Here is a 16766-nt window from a genome sequence, read left to right on the forward strand (position 1 = left end):
ACAATTGCCGATCTTCGAGGATTATTTCTGAGGATGGGAGAGGAGGTTTGACGGGAAGAAAGCACGTGTTTACCGATAGATCGATATCGATCGTTGCTTTCATTGGGATATCGGAAATGCGATAGAGCGAGAGGGGTTATATTACATATGAATCCCACTCGTGGATCGCCAAGCTACCGCCATCGAAGGATCCGCGATTTCTCCTCGTGGGATCGGATGGGGCGCGATATTTTGCTTTTGCTTCTGCCGGTTTCGAGTGGAAATCCGCGCAGCTCTCGTCATCGTCATCGATATTGTCGTTTTTATGATCGGTCAACGTGGCCGTCATTGCCGCCTCGTGGACTTCGAGGATGTCGCCTTCGGGAGTCTATCACAAATTGCTGACGCATAATGAACGTTAGCTTTAATTACTAGCTGATAACGAGGCATGCGCAAAAAAATATAGCGTTTTTTCTTTTATGTAGAGCGCTAATTTCGGGTGTAACCTGAAGACGAAGCTAAACGTCATTGCTAAGGAGACATCTGTGAACACGAAGCGGGTAAAAAGTTTACTCCATTCATCTTCAGTCCATTAGACTCCGTATTATTTCTACTGAACAGAACTAATCATCACAGATACGTCGTTCTCAACGATAAAAACAGCGAAAAATATTGGCAACTAAGGACGGTCATCGGAGTCTAACGGACTGATGATGATCTTTCTCCTTGTCTCCTCCATGTGCCTCGTCGTAATCGCTTTCGAAAGAGAATATTTGGCGTTGGTCGGTGACTTCTGGCGCCGTAGTTGGACCGCGAAGACTCGCAACGTGCCTTTCGACCGACGTCAGGTTGAGGTACAGGGAGAAAAGGATTGACAGAACTAAGGAGAAAGAGGAGAAGTTTGACTTAGACGAGAAGGAGAATCGCGCTCGGCAGTTTAGAAGAAGCCGTCACCAGTCGGGTCATTCACCCAAGGATAATTATTGGGACAGCGGACACAAGTCTGAAGGTTGATGGTCTCGCCGGGCACCTCTTTCGAGGTCAGTTTACAGGTATGGGGCACCCAGCACGCCGGTGGTCCTTCCACCGCACACTTCTCCCGCCAGGGCTCAAAGTTCTTTGATTCGGTGATGGTGCGCGGGTTCTGAATCCATTGGATCACCTGAGTCATCGTCACAAAGAACACATCATTGTGGCTCTGCAGGATTTCGTCGATCCAATATAAGAAGGCGTCCAAGAACTCGGGATTATTCTTCAGCCAGGCGGCGTGGAAGTAAAGACCGAGAGGGGCACGATTCTGCTCGTAGTGACGATCGAAGTTGTGATTGAGGAAGTTATAGAATTGATCGCCGGTCAAGATGTTACTGCACGAGTCCACCATAGCACAGCCGGGCAGATACTCGTCGTTCTGTGGATCCTCACGCCGATCCAGCTCATTCATCACCATCTCCCACACGGCGTGCGATCTGCAAATATTCGTCATATTTAGGACAATTATGATTGTAAATGCGTTCAAGAACTTTTTACAGGTCAGGATTGATATTCACCTAGTGGGACAGTGTTGAAGATTTCCGTGACAACGATGCGGCATTCTGAAGTACATGGTGTATGGCCACAGCGGAGGGTTGTTCAAGGCTGCGGTGATGGTGGAATCGTACAGGAAGGCTTGCTCCTCCATCATGGTGAACTGATTGTTACCGCCCACCCGCAGATACGGCGCCCTGACGCCGACCACACTGTTATCCGTCAGATTTGCGAACTTCTCGGCGATGATCCTCATGCCAGCCATCTCTTTGGCCCATTCGTCGACAGTAGCGTCCGACCAGAAGCGCTCGTCATCATTGTGCCTTGCCCCAAAGTTGTCATGTAAGCATTATGTAGTGACCATGTTCTGATTTTTAACAATTATGACTATGGTCATGACTATGGACATGACGTGACATGACGTATCGTGGGAACAGGCGTACTCGTGAACCTGTCCTCCAATTTACGAACTCATGAACCTGCTCTCCTGGGACCTTGCGTAAGAACGGGTCTCTCCGTGGTAACTTCGCGAAGAAATTCAAATTGGGACGGAGTTTTCTAAATGGCATGTAAATGAGAGAAATGACAGTGTTATTAGAAGGGGTCAATTCTTACGAGATTGAATGGACGGCGATTTCGTGGCCTTTCCTATGCATCTCCTGGACCGCGGAATAGTTGGTGTATTTATGTGATACGAAGAAGGTTGCCTTGATGTCGCAGCCGTTTGGATTCTTGCGCTTGCCGTTGAAGATCTCTTTATAAAGGCCAATGTTGTTGTTGTTAATGGCGTCGTCGAAAGTAATTGTGACCATCTGGGGAACATCCTTAGACGGAAGATCACCGGGTATCGTAGTACCATCCTCCGAGCAGAAGCAGTCGGGCAGAGTACACACAGAAGGATCGCATGGTGGAGCTCTATTGGGATCATTGTCCATGTCTGGAACGTTGAAATGATTGCAACCATTCTAAATTTAAATGTTTTTTTTATTTTTTCGTAATTAAATTACGATAAAGACTACTAATTTCCTTTAACGTCGACTTACCGCAAATGTTTTCATCAGAGCCGTCAGTGCAGTCCTTTTCTCCGTTACAGAAAAGACCCCTCTCGATACAGGCTCCGTCACCGCACGCGAGCAAGCCGTCTTGACAGAGCGGTTCCTCGGTGTAAATCATAGGCTTGGCCTTCCTTTCTTTGTTCTTCAGCTTGCAATTGTTGACGGAATCCTTCCAGTCGCAGGTCTGCTTATCGATGTCGAAGTACAAACCAGCCGGGCATCTTATTGCCTGCAGACCGGAACTCGTGCACTGAATAACGTCACGGCAATTGTCACCCTCGCCCGCGACTAATCTGAACCACTCGCCCGCATCCTTGTCCTTACAAATCTCGTTCTCGAAGCTCTCTTCTTTCTTCTCTTCTTGCCGTTTAACTCGGATCGAGCCCTCTGAGAGAAAACGAAACAGTTTAACAAGCATTTTGTATTATCCGCGATTAATTATTTGTATAATTTAATAATACTTCAATTTAATCGCGTGTCATTACGCTTACAATAATATAATAGAATAAATTTCGTGTATCTAAAAGAAAATAAATTGTACCTTGTACCTGTAGCTTATTTCTGCTTATTTTACAATTGTTACAACAATATAACTATTTATAAACTATTTATATTAATATTTCTACATTATTTTTTTATAAAATGTAATTCGTTAAAATATCTGTATAATTCTTCTGTATATTAAAAAAGTACATAGAAAAATGAGGTAAGACTTGTCCAACAAGCTTGTGAACTTGAGAATTATTACGAATTGTTATTTAAATCATTAAGTATAAATCGTCAAGCTTTTTTTAAGGATATTATTCAGAATTTCATCAGATCAGAAGAAATGATCTGTCAGAATGCACTTAATCCCGTTGGTCCCCCGGGCTAGCAAAACGATTTTGCGGCTGAGCGACAAACAGGGAAAGTTGTGCCCCCACCCGCACCATTTTCAGAGGCTTGGGACACGGCAGTGACGTCACCCATCCGGGACCGACCGGACCGAGAAGCTTTCACGCTCTAATCTCTTATGCAACCTGTCCCGATGATCAACTCGATTATATTAAATTATCCCTTTTGTCACCACAAGCATTGCTTGTCTTCGGTTTAGAAAAATGGAGAATCAACTATGAAACCTCAGGGTGGAAAGTACAAGAATAGACTAAGAAAATGTCAAGCGCCAGATTGCAACGGCACCTTCGCCATCTTGAATGGCTTTGCACGATCTCACGTGTCCACCAGTGCGATACTCGAGATATTTTTCATTAAATTATTCTTCATATATTAATCTTTGATCAGCATTTTTTAGATATTTATTCATGATCTCTCCTTAAAAAATATGTATAAGCACATGTCTTTCATAATTTGATTAATATATGATTTTAATTATTCTTATCAGCGCTTTGGAGAACGAACGTTTAATATCACCTACGATATCGCGAATCATTTCCGGTAAAAATCATTTCCATATTACGATTCTTATGTACAATTATAATGCGATGTATAAGAAAATGAAGGCTAAATGTAAAACGGCTTATTTGTAAGAAAATAATTACTATATTTAATAGTAACAAGAAAAATTTGATTCAGATCACGAGATTCTCGAATCACAAGAATCGTTTCCTATATAAGTTGCGATTGGTAACGTTTGGAGAACTTTCATACATTGTTTCGCCAGGAATATATCGAACATATAAACAGAACTATTTACTTAGAACATATAAACGGAACTATTTATGAGTTTAGAAAATTAGCGAAAAGAAGAGACTGCAAGTATTTTAATTACTTTCGCGGCATTCTTTGGTGTTCTTTGATGTAAAAGTGAGCAGCTGGAAAAATAATTCCGAATTCAATTAAATGAATCAACGTGTTGAGTAGTCCTTTTCTAATTTCAACATTCTTCTTGCTCTAACTGGCAATACATATATGGTCCGTCTCTATCAATGTCTGAGATCGATGCGGAAATATGATAACCGGCATATACCGGTTGATGTAAAACGATATCGGCGACAACGAGAAAGCTGAGCAGAGAAATCTGTTACTCACCGGCAAGGACGAAAGCTGCTACCAGGAGCAGCACCAACGAGGACCTCATGCTCCTCGGCAAAGAATACAACTTCCTTTTCTCGACCACGTCTTCGTCGTCGTCGTCGTCTTGCCACGAGCTGCTTCCAGGGTATCACCCACCTCCTTATCCCTCAATCACTCCCGTTCAACTGACGTAGCGAAACGCTACTGTTCAGGAAAGGATAAAAGGGAACCGATCGGGGTGGGGTAGCGACGTAGCAACGTACCCGTTCACCACTTCCGGGACGAGGTAGAGCGTGATAGGGGATTAAATGCTCAAACAGGACTCTAAATCCAGGATGAAGAAGACCCCAGGCTCTTCATGTAACGGCACACGAGTCGGGCGAGGACGAGTAACGCCTTCAAGGACGCGAACCTTGAAGGTGTAGGTACCGCTTACGGACTGGCTGAGGCCCGCCACTGGTCGGGCCTTATATTGCCACCACCACAACGGTGTACGATCGGGTCCCCTCTTTCTCATCTTTGAGTATTGCCACCCGTGCAAATCGTACCTCCGCTGATCCAGGTACGTATGAAATCGTCGAGACACCTTGTTTTCTGAGACACTCCAAGCATGATATACCACCACAATTACGGATCCGATTGGATCTGATGGAGCAAACGCTATCGCATCCTTCCATGCAAGTACTGAACAATGGTTGACTCGATAATCAGCAGTCTTTGGCATTCAACGTGAATGTACTTTTCACCTTGAAAGCAACGTAACTTCATGATTAATATAATAATGTTCAAATTAAGTGTGTTTCGAAAATAATTGAACATTGAAAACCTACAACAGCGATGAGTTTTCTATCATGCTGGATGCAGATTTAATCCTACAAAGCTATGTAAATTTAGATATGTCTCCTTAAAAATATTTTGATCTGTGACGATCATTAATCGCACGATCGTATATAGGAAGGCAAGAGTAATTGGCCAATAATTTTCCAGCGGTATGAAAGTACAAGGTACAGTAATTCATCGGTGGGGTAGGCTCCAAGCATATAACCTCGACCTAGGAACTTAAAGAGACGTATCTGCATCTCTTGGCTCGAATGCTGTTTCATTATTTTATGCGTTCCCGCAAAAAATTCCCGTGCAATGCGATATACTCGTTCCGCTATTCTCGTAGATTTTATCTCTATGGCTATTAATTGAAAGTACATAAATTAAGTTCAGCGGCATGGAAATTTATGGTGAGCGGTATAAGAATGATAAAAGGATCGTATAACCGATCATCATATAGAATATTTCTTTATAATAATAGAGAATGTATCCATGCATAAATCTTTTGAAACGCTGTAAAGTTAATAAAATGGGCAAATCAGAATAATTTTAAAACAAACACAATTAACTGTATATTTATATCAAATTTCAGTTTTTCTTTACTGTTATTTTTATACATCAGTAATTATTTTACTTCTTTTATTTCCTATTTAAATTATTTAACTATATATTACATCACTAAGTAGACTTTTTTATATTAATATTATGTTTTATTACGTTTATATTTTATATAGTTTTAGATATAGTTTGATTTTTAGATTTAGGTTTGTAAATAACTTTATTTTATTGCTAATTATTGTTATTGTTTTGTGGTGCAGATTAAATCGGATCTCTTTTCATGTAGTTCCTTTTATATCTACCTACATTTCAATAAAGTTTTTAGTATTATTATTAAAACAAATATTATTATATTATATATTATTATATATCATTATATATTATTATTATTAAAACAAACATTGTAATGTTGAGAATTAAAGCTCCGGTTTTTTCAGTATTTTTGAATGAAATAAAAATATCTTTAACATTTTTTCACCTAAACGAGGATGTGTCATCGCTGGCATTTCAGAAAAATTTAAATGATAAAATGAGAAAGTGATGAGAAATGATGTAAGTTTGTCAAGGTCGAAAGAATACTTCCTTCGATCGCTTAGCATTTCGGCACATAAAATCAAAGTAAATTAAGATAAAGTCAAAGTAATATGTTTGAAGCATGTCAAAAGTACGATCGAAATGTTTGGATTGCAGAAACTGCGTCGCTGTTGAGATACCATCGGAGAAATGACTATAGTACTTACATTTCTTGCGCATCATGGATTCAATTAACAATCCTTAATCGCTTCTTAGTTTATCGGTTTTAAACCGCAGTGAGTCGTTCCTCCGATAAGGAAGCGAATCTTCAAATCGCCCGTTGAAATTCTTTTATTGTAGCGATGAAGTGTTGCAACGATTCTAGCAATTTAAGTTATTCACGAATTTCTAATCGATCAGTTTGCAACGTCAAACTTTCGCGTGTTTTACTCAAAAAGAATTTGCTAAAATATCTAAAAATTTAGATTAATTCAGATTGGCAAATCATTTTGATAGACCATTAAAATAATTCTATCGGTAATTCAAGCACAATAATTCGAGCTTTCATGCGTTTTACATAGAAAGAAACATTTTGCTGAAGCATTAAAAAATTTAAACAGATGCATGAAAAGAATGATTTTGCTGAAATATCTAAAAATTTCAGCTTAAACGTTCCACATAATTATTTTGATAGTCTAATAAAATTATTTTCTTACCTACATCTAGGTAAATTTCTTTAGTAATTCAGCAAAACTGTTCTTTTTTTGTACAGATCTGAAAATTTTATTAAAATAATTATGTAGAAAACTGAAGTATATATTATATGATAAGCTCAAGCTTTCGCGAGTTTTAGATAGAAAGAACAATTTTCTAAAGTATCTAAAAATATAGGTATTATAGCTATCGATCTAAAAATAATTTTGTTAAAAATAATTATATAGAAAACTCAAGTGTGATAAAGACATTTAAAGAGCAGCCAGTTTCAACACCCTACATAACTATTTTGATAAGCCAACAAAATCGTTTTCAGATCTTTATCTAGCTACATTTTTCCGTGCTTCCAGTAAAACAGCTCGTATGCGTCGCAAATCCGGGTACGTATATCGACGGCCAAGTATGAACGTCGAATAGAAAATGAGGCAGTCCCGAGCGTAATTGCTGGAAAGTCGCGTGAACGATACTATTAACGTTATCACGTCCGAGTGTTTTACGTAATATTTGTTTATATCGATCAGCAGATCGCGAAAATTTGCCTGCATTGCGCGGTAGCTTTCTATGATGACCTAAGATTTTTACATAACGCTGAGAAATGAAGCGAATAAATATTCGTTTGTCGCTCCTTGCTGTCGTTTTGCATTTTCTTGCAATATTATTGTACACGGACGAAACACCATCGTGCTGCACAGCACCGATCTATCATCATCATTGTCGACGTCGTCGTGGATTTGCGGTCAAAAGTGAAACGATCGTGAACACAGTTTCATTTGCAGATCGGATACTGATCGCCTCACGCGCCATACTAATGATAGACCGATAGATCGAAATATTACAATATCGTGATACGCAATCGAAAGCGGCGGCGCCGTCGTCTCTCTCGACGCAATGCCGCACGACGCCCGTAATCACCCGCGGGCGTCGTCCGGGCAGATCTTTTTCAAATGTCAAAGCAGGAGAAAGAGAGAAAGACAGGGAGGAGAGCAAGGGCTCGTTTGGCATTTTGGACGGGCCCGTGCAGACGCGCTTATTGCACCATCTCGTCGGACTAACTCTCGAGATAAATGCCAAGCGGTGCTCGCGAATCTCTCCGTGGATTCCGGGATGGATCGCTTTTCGTTGCGAGCCGATGAGTCGGTGAGAAAAGCATTGTGGACCTGCATGAGAATACCGTCCTTTTGTCGATTGAGAATTTCACGGTGACAATGCGCTATCGTGTATGCGGCTATCACCGTGATTTGCAAACACATGTCCAGCATCCATTTAACGACTTTTTTTTATTAATATTCGTACGTACATACGACTTTGTCATTTTAATTATTTTTACGTTCATTTCGAACGACTTTCGCGGATTCCAATTTTTATTCGCGGTTTTAATAAATATATAGAAAGATTGGTTTTGCTAGAATAATAAAAAATTTAGTTAAATATAGATTTGAAAATAATTTTGTTGGATCATCAAAATAATTATGTAGGACGCTCCAGCTGGAGTGTTAAAATTTTTTCCAGTATTAACTTATCATACTTGAGCATCCTATGTAACCCTGTTCAACATCCAAACTCTCTGCGAAGTGCTATAATATATAGCCCGAAGATTTTTTCGTGCTGAACGCGATATCGTCGGGATTTGTATTAAATTGGAGTATAATAGAAAAATGGGAGATAATTCTTTGCTCATTTTATCCTAATTTTAAAATCCTGTACTACGCAAATTCTGACAGCATCGTGTTCAGTCCAGAAAATCTTCAGGATATGTATTATGGCACTTCAAAAAGAGAAAAATGATTTTGTTAAACTGTGTGTTATACCAGAAAGGTTTAAAATTCGAATAGCCATAACTTAATGAAAATAAATCGTATATATATATAATGAAATTAAATTTCATTTGAAAGCTCTTGAATTGTATTTTTAGATACTAAACTTTATTAGAAACAGGATTTCGTTTTGTTGTAAAAATTGTTGAAAATGGCTAAAAACGCTATTTTTATCTATCTCGATTTATTCAAAATCCTGACGATTTATGCGAATTCAACAACATGATGTTTTCGCATGAAAACAATTTCGAGATATGTATTAACTTTAAAAAGAAAGTGATTTTTTTTGTCAAAATAGTTAGTGTAATTATTTTGATAATTCAACAAAATTATTTTCAAACCAGTGATCCAGCTATATTTTTGAACACTTTAACAAAACCTTTCATATACGCTCGAGCATAAAAGAAGTGAGGCATCTCCCGACTCTTCGACGTTTCGTATTTTCTAGTAGCATAATCGGATATTGCGCGCCTCTCCATATGGTGCAATCATCGACACAATGTTCACTGAACAGTGAACTCGAAACTACTAGAAAGTATGTCCCGACTTTAATACAGCTACTGCAATAAATACAAAACTTGCATCCTAAAATCAGCGACTATTTGACAACATTATTTATTTCACCTTTCCGCGCTTCGTCTCGTGCTGATCCTACAATAGCACATTTCTTTCCGATGCAATCGCAGGCACGTGCATCGGCCTCATCGTGGAGGATCCATCGCGGATCCACACGCGCCAGGAATTTGCCCTTTGCCAGATATAAAACCAGCGACCGTGCAAAATGCCACTTAGCTTGCCTAAGTAGCGACGCGAAAGTATCGAAACGCGCTATCATTATCGTTCAATTACACGGCTTAACGGCATTGTTACTGTCGCTCGGACGTTTCTCTCAAATTCATTACGCGTTACGATCGATCGGCGCGATCGACCGGTGGATCGTTAAAGATTACAAGATGAGAAAATCCTCGGGAGACAGGAAGATCCTCCTCTCGATCGCGATAGACTTCCTCTATCGCTCGCCCGCTCGATCACGAGAGCAGGAAGTGCACATGCAGAGGATGCATTCACCTATCCTCGTCGAGCGAATGGCAGGTTACGTTTTCTCGAGTCGCGGCGGTGGAGTGCAGCGATGATTCACGTAATTGCGATCGCCGAACGAAGCGATCGCGGCGCGTCCCTTCCATACCGCTGGACTGCGCTTAGAAAGCGACTCGGGGGCGTCGGAGAATCTCGTTATCGATAAGGTCATCTACCGACTGGATCCATCGAATATAATCGCACTGACACACCTTTGAGAAAAATTTGCGAGATCGATGGCAATCATCGTACAGGACTGTGAAATTAATTTTGCCGCGATGATCGATGCGATTGACTGAACCGGCTGAACGAAAGAAGGATAAAGTATAAAATGAAATGTTAATGGTGAAGTAATAGTGTAAAAAAATGAAGAAATTGTTGAAGTACACAACGTGGTAAATTTAGTCCTTGGCAAATAGAGTGATTTAGAATATTATTTCACGTTTGGTGTAGTAATAGTTTTCGATCCTGCGATCTGCGAAATAATATATATGATCTTCAATAGGATTCCTTGAGGAGGGATTTCGATACATTACGAATATATTAACCCTTTAGTGCCATTATACTCTCTCATCATGATATACCCGAGATTTCTTTGATGTTGTACTTTACACTGTTAAATTCATAACATCAAATTATATTCAATATTAATTACCTTTAATTACTTGCTATAATCTATAGATCATTTCTATAGGCCGTCACTATAATAGTCTTACTCAATGTGTTGTTAATTTAATGAAAATAAAGGAGTTAAACAATTTAACTCAAGAAATATTTGAAATACGATTCAAATTTAGTTTATTATTTACTACTTACTTATTTTAATATGAACTTGTTTATTTTGAAATACAATTCACTAGAAATACATTGTGATTGTGGTGGCTTTTACAACTCTTTAAATTAAAATAGTAATTTTGGTACATTTGGAAAATAAAAATAATAAAGTGCTATTTAACTCAAGAAACGTAAATAAATTTAATCTTTTATCATTTGACATTACGTATATACTTCAACTTTTTTGTTAATAAAGATTGAAATCTACATATATATATTTGCTTGTTACCGTTATATTCCTTGTCTGGCGTTCCGATAAAAAAGTTGATATAGTGTGCTCATTTTTATACGATATTTTTACACAATATCCACGTAATAAGTACGTAATAAAACAATATAGAATGGCACTGGAGGGTAAAATTCAACGGATGACGTAAATTCTCCAACAGTCGATCGCAAGAGACGTTTACGTCGCTATACATTCTACGAATCTTGGACAGGGTAGAGGTGATTCGCGACTGGTTCTTCTTTTCTTCAGGGATTCGTCCATTCCCTATCATAATGACGAGTCTTTCGGGATAGATCGATGCGGCCCTGACGTGACATATGCCACAGCGGTGAAAGGAAAGAAGAGACGAGGCAGTGGTACGCGGTGTACCGGCAGCAAAAGGAACAGCCGGGTGACTCCAACGAAGCCTTCAAGGCGGTGAGCTTTCTCTGCCTGCGGCCAAAACGTTGCCGATCACCGCTACCGGTATTTTATGTACACCGTGTAGGGTCCCTTGCTCTCTTACCACGGGCTCCATCTCTCGTTGATTCAGCACATTGCCGTCGATCCTTGATCATCGATCGCCACGAGCGAGGATCTATCCGATCAATCACCATTTCACGGATTTACGTTGTCTCAAAACGTTGTCTCGATTCAAGAGGTAGTTTAATAATCGTGGTGATAGATTTTTATGGGATCTATGTATAAATAGAATATATTTACGAAATCGGCATGGGAAAATTAATTTGACAATTGCAAGTGATCGTGCATCGGTGCGAAAGCGCTGCCGAGCAACTGCTGCCATCACGGATCGATCATCAAGATTATGCTCTTCTTCGAGCATCATCGATAATGATTTTATACTGATTTGGAAAAAATTATTTATGCAGTATGTTGATCAAAATTGTGCCGCATATTTTACGAGTAAATATATATTTACATGTAATATTTATGTATTATTAAAATTCACGACTCCTTTTTAAATAAATAACGTACAAATAATATAAAATGTGTAAATTATTATTAATTAAGTATTGTAAAACAATATGAAACGAGATCATTATAATTGTCAATATTTTTGACTGTAATATTGATAAATAAAAATATATATGCGAGATAAAAGCTTTAATGCAAAGACAAAAAACTTAGGCTTCGATGATCCATAAATTGTTTACATAGATGATACGTAAAATATAGTTTATATAGTTTTTATATTGTTTATGTACCTAGACGTAGATATAAATTATTATATTTTTCACATAAACGTACACACACACAACCCTGATATTAACATTGAACACTGTATTGATCACCAATGATTGGATCTGTATCTTTTAATAGTCGGCAACTGGCGCTGATCAGCATAAAAAATATAAAAAGATACATGCATGAAAAGAACGGTTTTGCTGAAGTATCTAAAAATTTAACTAGATACAGATCTGAAAATAATTTTGCTGGATCATCAAAATAACTATGTAGGATATTCAAGTTGCTAGAATGTCAAAACTTTTTATAATCTTGTTCATTATGCTTAAGTGTCTTATATAATTATTTTGATGGTTCAGTAAAATAACTTTAATTAATTCAACCAAATTATTTTTAGATGTATATCTAGCTAAATTTTTCGATACTTTAGAAAAACCGTTTTTCCCATGTGAAACTCATAAAAAATTACATATGTAAATTGTATAATAAGCATATTACGATAATTTTGCATAATTTAATTATATTATGTAATATTTTATCGAAAAACATGAATTTAGTAATGCAAATTTTACCCTAGCACGCAGAAACGAACGAATTTGATTCAACATTTAACATGTTAATTCACAAGGATTTATTTTACTACTTTTCCTCAACGTTTATCGAGGTTTGCACGGAGTCGATCCGTGTAGGTTTTACAAATGCAGTGCACAGGCACGCGATGTATTGTCAAAGTCTACAGTTTGAATTAATCAAAGTCATCACGAAAATGTTAGATCGCAGCATACAACATACAGATACGTGCGTGACATGTGGCCCGCAATGCTACTTCATTAAATTTCCCAATTTCTCACGGAACAGCGAGCCGCAATTTTCGTAATAACGCCACGAAATAAACGTGGTTTGATAATGTCGTCCCCCGCGGTCGTATCCATCGATCGGAGGGTCAGCATTTGCATAAAACATGAAAATTAGAGCAACGTTTATACGCAGTATATATTAACAGACACGCGGTAATAGAAATGTATGATTAATATTTCGCCGACAGGAAAGCGAGAGATTATATTATAGTACTTGTGATCGTTTTATCTCTCTACCTTCTCTTCTAATTTATAACATGCTCCGGTTTAATTGAGTATTTCGAGAGAATCTTCATGATCGTCCCTCAAAACCGCCGCTTCTCAAGGTGGAGCTATTTATATTTCCCAGTTAAGACGAATGAAAATAGAAAGTCCTTTAGGAGTATTACATGCCGCTGAATATTCAGGAGCCCGCGCTCTGTTTCACGGGACGAGAGGGATTTCGCATGCACACAGTGCAGAATACGCGGTTTAGTTCGTGCAGTTGACCGTATGGCCTCACTAAATCTTACCGGCTAAGCACAAAACTCCGCTTGATCCTGTTCTCGGTTTAGAGCGCATAAACGCCGCAATTTCTCTTCCTGCTATTATCGCAACGGCTTCATTGATCGCTGTGTTAATTAAATACTTAAACTGAGTCTGAGATAATCTAAGAATAACGTATGATTTTTTTAAAAGAGATATGTGCGATTAAGTGATAAATAATAATCATAAAAAAAAGAGAATATTATTTTTTTCTGAAAGAAACATTTAGACGATAATGCTAACGACCTAATCTACAATACCTATGCACCGTTTCCTGTTTTTACTTTTTTGCCTCTTATTCTTCGTTTTTGTTCAAAATAAAAGTTGATAAACTTTAGGAAGAATAAAAACACGATTGTCAATAAAATGAAACAAAGAGAAAAAAAGGCAAGACGTAAAAGAAATAGAAAACACAGAGCACTGATTGCAAATCAGGTTTAAATAATAATAGAAAAGGACACGATTTTTCAAATATAAATAAATTGTCTATAGCCTCCGTAATTTCGTAAACAATGTATTTATAAGACGATAAGATGTAATTTGCAAAAATTGGATTGTACTTATCAGCAAAGTTAACTATAAATATTTTGCCTCTACAGTTCAATTATCTTCAATAAAGATGTATCGGATCGTAAATATTGTTGGATATCAGATATCGGGTATCCGGAAAGAATGTGACACCAGATATCTGAGAGGACAATTATTCGGCCGGATACCGAATATTTTCGGATATAATTTCTCCATTCTATTAAAAAAACCGAAAGCAAGCAACGATAATGATTTTCTTTATCTCCTTAATATGTAAAAGAGAAAAAATGAACTGTGCACAAAATTTAGCTAAAAAGAATAGAATTCTGTATCAATAAGGCGAATTTTCAATATAAAATTTCGAACCGCATTATATATGTATATTATATATTGCCGATACTATGCCGATATCCAGTTATTTGGCAGAATAGTAAAAAAAAGGACTAGATAAGGACACTGGATTCCCAGACACGATCTTTAATCTTTAGTAAGGAAATAAAAATTGAATTGTAATATACTTTTTTATATTTGACTTGTGTGTGTGTGTGTATGTGTGTGTGTGTGTGTGTTGTAGTTTGACTTCTGCATTGAAGAAACGTTTGCAATTAACTTTGTTAGTAAGTACATACAATTATTTATATGCGAATGATATTTTATAATCTTATAAATATATATATATTATTTATTACACATTTTAACAACCGCAAAGGTTCATTTAGGCAACTTATTTATATTTCATTTATTCTTAGAGTTACAAAACTATTTTTATTTTAATACGATTTTTGTTTAAAAAGACTTTTGCTGTAAATGATAAAAATGATAATGTTTCATACTTCAAGAGATAATAAAATCGATGCGGATAAAGTTGTTAAGAAAGTTCGAAAGACGCGACCGACTTATGTCGTCTTCGAGATAAGATAAAGAATTGTATATAATCAACTGAAAGCGTCATATTTATCTATCGATGATCGATCTTAGAGAACGTCTTAGTAAGCGATGCACAATTTCTCAAGCACTCTACACCCTGGAGACATTCATCCCTCCCGATCATACGAGACCTTGACTGTCGATTTTTCTTCAAACTAAATGGACTACGTGCGTCCTCGCCGATACTTAATTTACCGGATATGGATCGGTCTCGGAGGACTTACGGCATATCGATCACGTAATATGATGCACGATACCGCCATTAATCGCCCGCACGTCGAGGCAATTTAGAGATGATACGCAACCCCACCAAAAAAGTGACCTTTTTTTTTTTAGCGCTTACGCGTGAAAATGCCTAGTGGCAAGAGATGCGATAGCGATGGTTCCTTTTCGTTTAACTCGGCTGGTTTATCGTTATAAGTCACGCGCGCCCTGCGGCACACGTGCAGCGCGAAATTGCGTTGCAGTCGCATTGCGTGGCGCATCGGAGAACCCGCGGCCCTGTTCGCCTGCACACACGGACCGGTCGAGCTGTTGGGAATAGGTGTAGGTATATCGATTTCAGCGGGGTCGGAGGAGAGCCGGAAGATCGTCCATCCTGCACACGAGCCGGTGGCGATAGAAGCGGGACTTCCCAGGGCCGTAACGTACGGCCGGTGCTCATGGCTCACCCCTGCCGCCTGCGTACGGCCGATGGTGGATGACCTTGACCTACGGGGTTCCTGCCGCGCCGGCGTCGCGTCCTCCTCGTCCCCTTCCTCGACGTGGTCGCGTTCCGTCCTCGTCTTACCTTAGTCGCCCTTTCTCTCAACCCTCTATTCGATTTATCTCGCTCCACCTGTGACCAACGATGCATCTGATCCGATATCTCCTGCATCGCGATAGTCTAGCGACCTCGGGGATGCACTCGGTTATTGAAGTCGATGGACTGGGAAATCAGAAGTGTCGACGGCGAGCTATACTCTGATTGTATGCGCACGACGTGTTACCGAGACTACGGGGACGTGTCCTCGCGGGATCCTTCAGATCTCCCCGAGGGATCCGGTGGGAATAAAATCTGTTCATCGTATCGCAATGTATAAGAGATAGACAGGGTAGTTAGAAGACATAAAAGATTTCATTGTCGCACCCTTGTCCTCGTCCATTACCGCGCGTGTTTTCTTCTTTTTCTTATTCTTTTTCCGTGTTTTTTCCCTTCGTCCTCGTCTCTCGGTGCACTCTCCGAACGACCCCATTCTGCGGAACCATTTGTTGCTGAACGATCTCGGCTCGTCGCGGTGAATCTCTCCCCTTTTCGAAATTCACGTTTTCCTCCCACAATCCTCCCGCGTTCTCATGATTTTCTATTTTTCTTCTCGGAGTAGCGCAATCACGTTCTTCCTATACACCACCAGTTTCTTTATGTCTATCCGTATTCCCGTAGATAATACTGATGGTGAATGTAGCTCGACAGATGCATTATTCTATATCTTTATCTAACACGCTTTGTCGTCTCTCTCGAACTTTTTCCGTGACATAATAAATTACGTCTGTCTATGCCGACCATAACCGCTATGCGTGTATTCTTCCAGTGTTTCATTAGCTCTTTCGTATTTTGTCCTACATTTCATTT

At 38.8% G+C, this 16766-nt stretch overlaps 1 protein-coding gene across 2 annotated transcripts; it reads right to left on the reverse strand.

Moving 5' to 3' along the window:
• Positions 1–242: 242 nt before the first annotated feature.
• Positions 243–5003, reverse strand: LOC108750740. Of its 2 annotated transcripts, none has more exons than XM_018490448.1 (5): positions 4587–5003; positions 2547–2945; positions 2119–2440; positions 1527–1832; positions 243–1445 (listed from the first exon to the last, which is right to left on the reverse strand). In XM_018490448.1, exons 1-5 carry the CDS (start codon positions 4633–4635, stop codon positions 917–919), a joined length of 1605 nt encoding a protein of 534 aa, XP_018345950.1. In that variant the 5' UTR covers positions 4636–5003; the 3' UTR covers positions 243–916. The 2 variants fall into 2 exon arrangements, with proteins under 2 accessions (XP_018345950.1, XP_018345958.1); XM_018490456.1 differs by having other exon boundaries at positions 917–1445; positions 1527–1826.
• Between the last annotated feature and the right edge of the window lie 11763 nt (positions 5004–16766).

The sequence above is a fragment of the Trachymyrmex septentrionalis genome, unplaced genomic scaffold, assembly GCF_001594115.1.
Source record: "Trachymyrmex septentrionalis isolate Tsep2-gDNA-1 unplaced genomic scaffold, Tsep1.0 scaffold11, whole genome shotgun sequence".
In the NCBI taxonomy this organism is placed as follows: Eukaryota; Metazoa; Arthropoda; class Insecta; order Hymenoptera; family Formicidae; genus Trachymyrmex; species Trachymyrmex septentrionalis.

Coding starts and splice junctions, on each gene's coding strand:
- LOC108750740 (XM_018490448.1), bottom strand. CDS start 4,635: ATGAGGTCCTCGTTGGTGCTGCTCCTGGTAGCAGCTTTCGTCCTTGCC. Junction 2,946..4,586: donor AGCAGCTTTCGTCCTTGCCG/GTGAGTAACAGA, acceptor GTTTTCTCTCAG/AGGGCTCGATCCGAGTTAAA. Junction 1,446..1,526: donor CTTCAACACTGTCCCACTAG/GTGAATATCAAT, acceptor GAATATTTGCAG/ATCGCACGCCGTGTGGGAGA.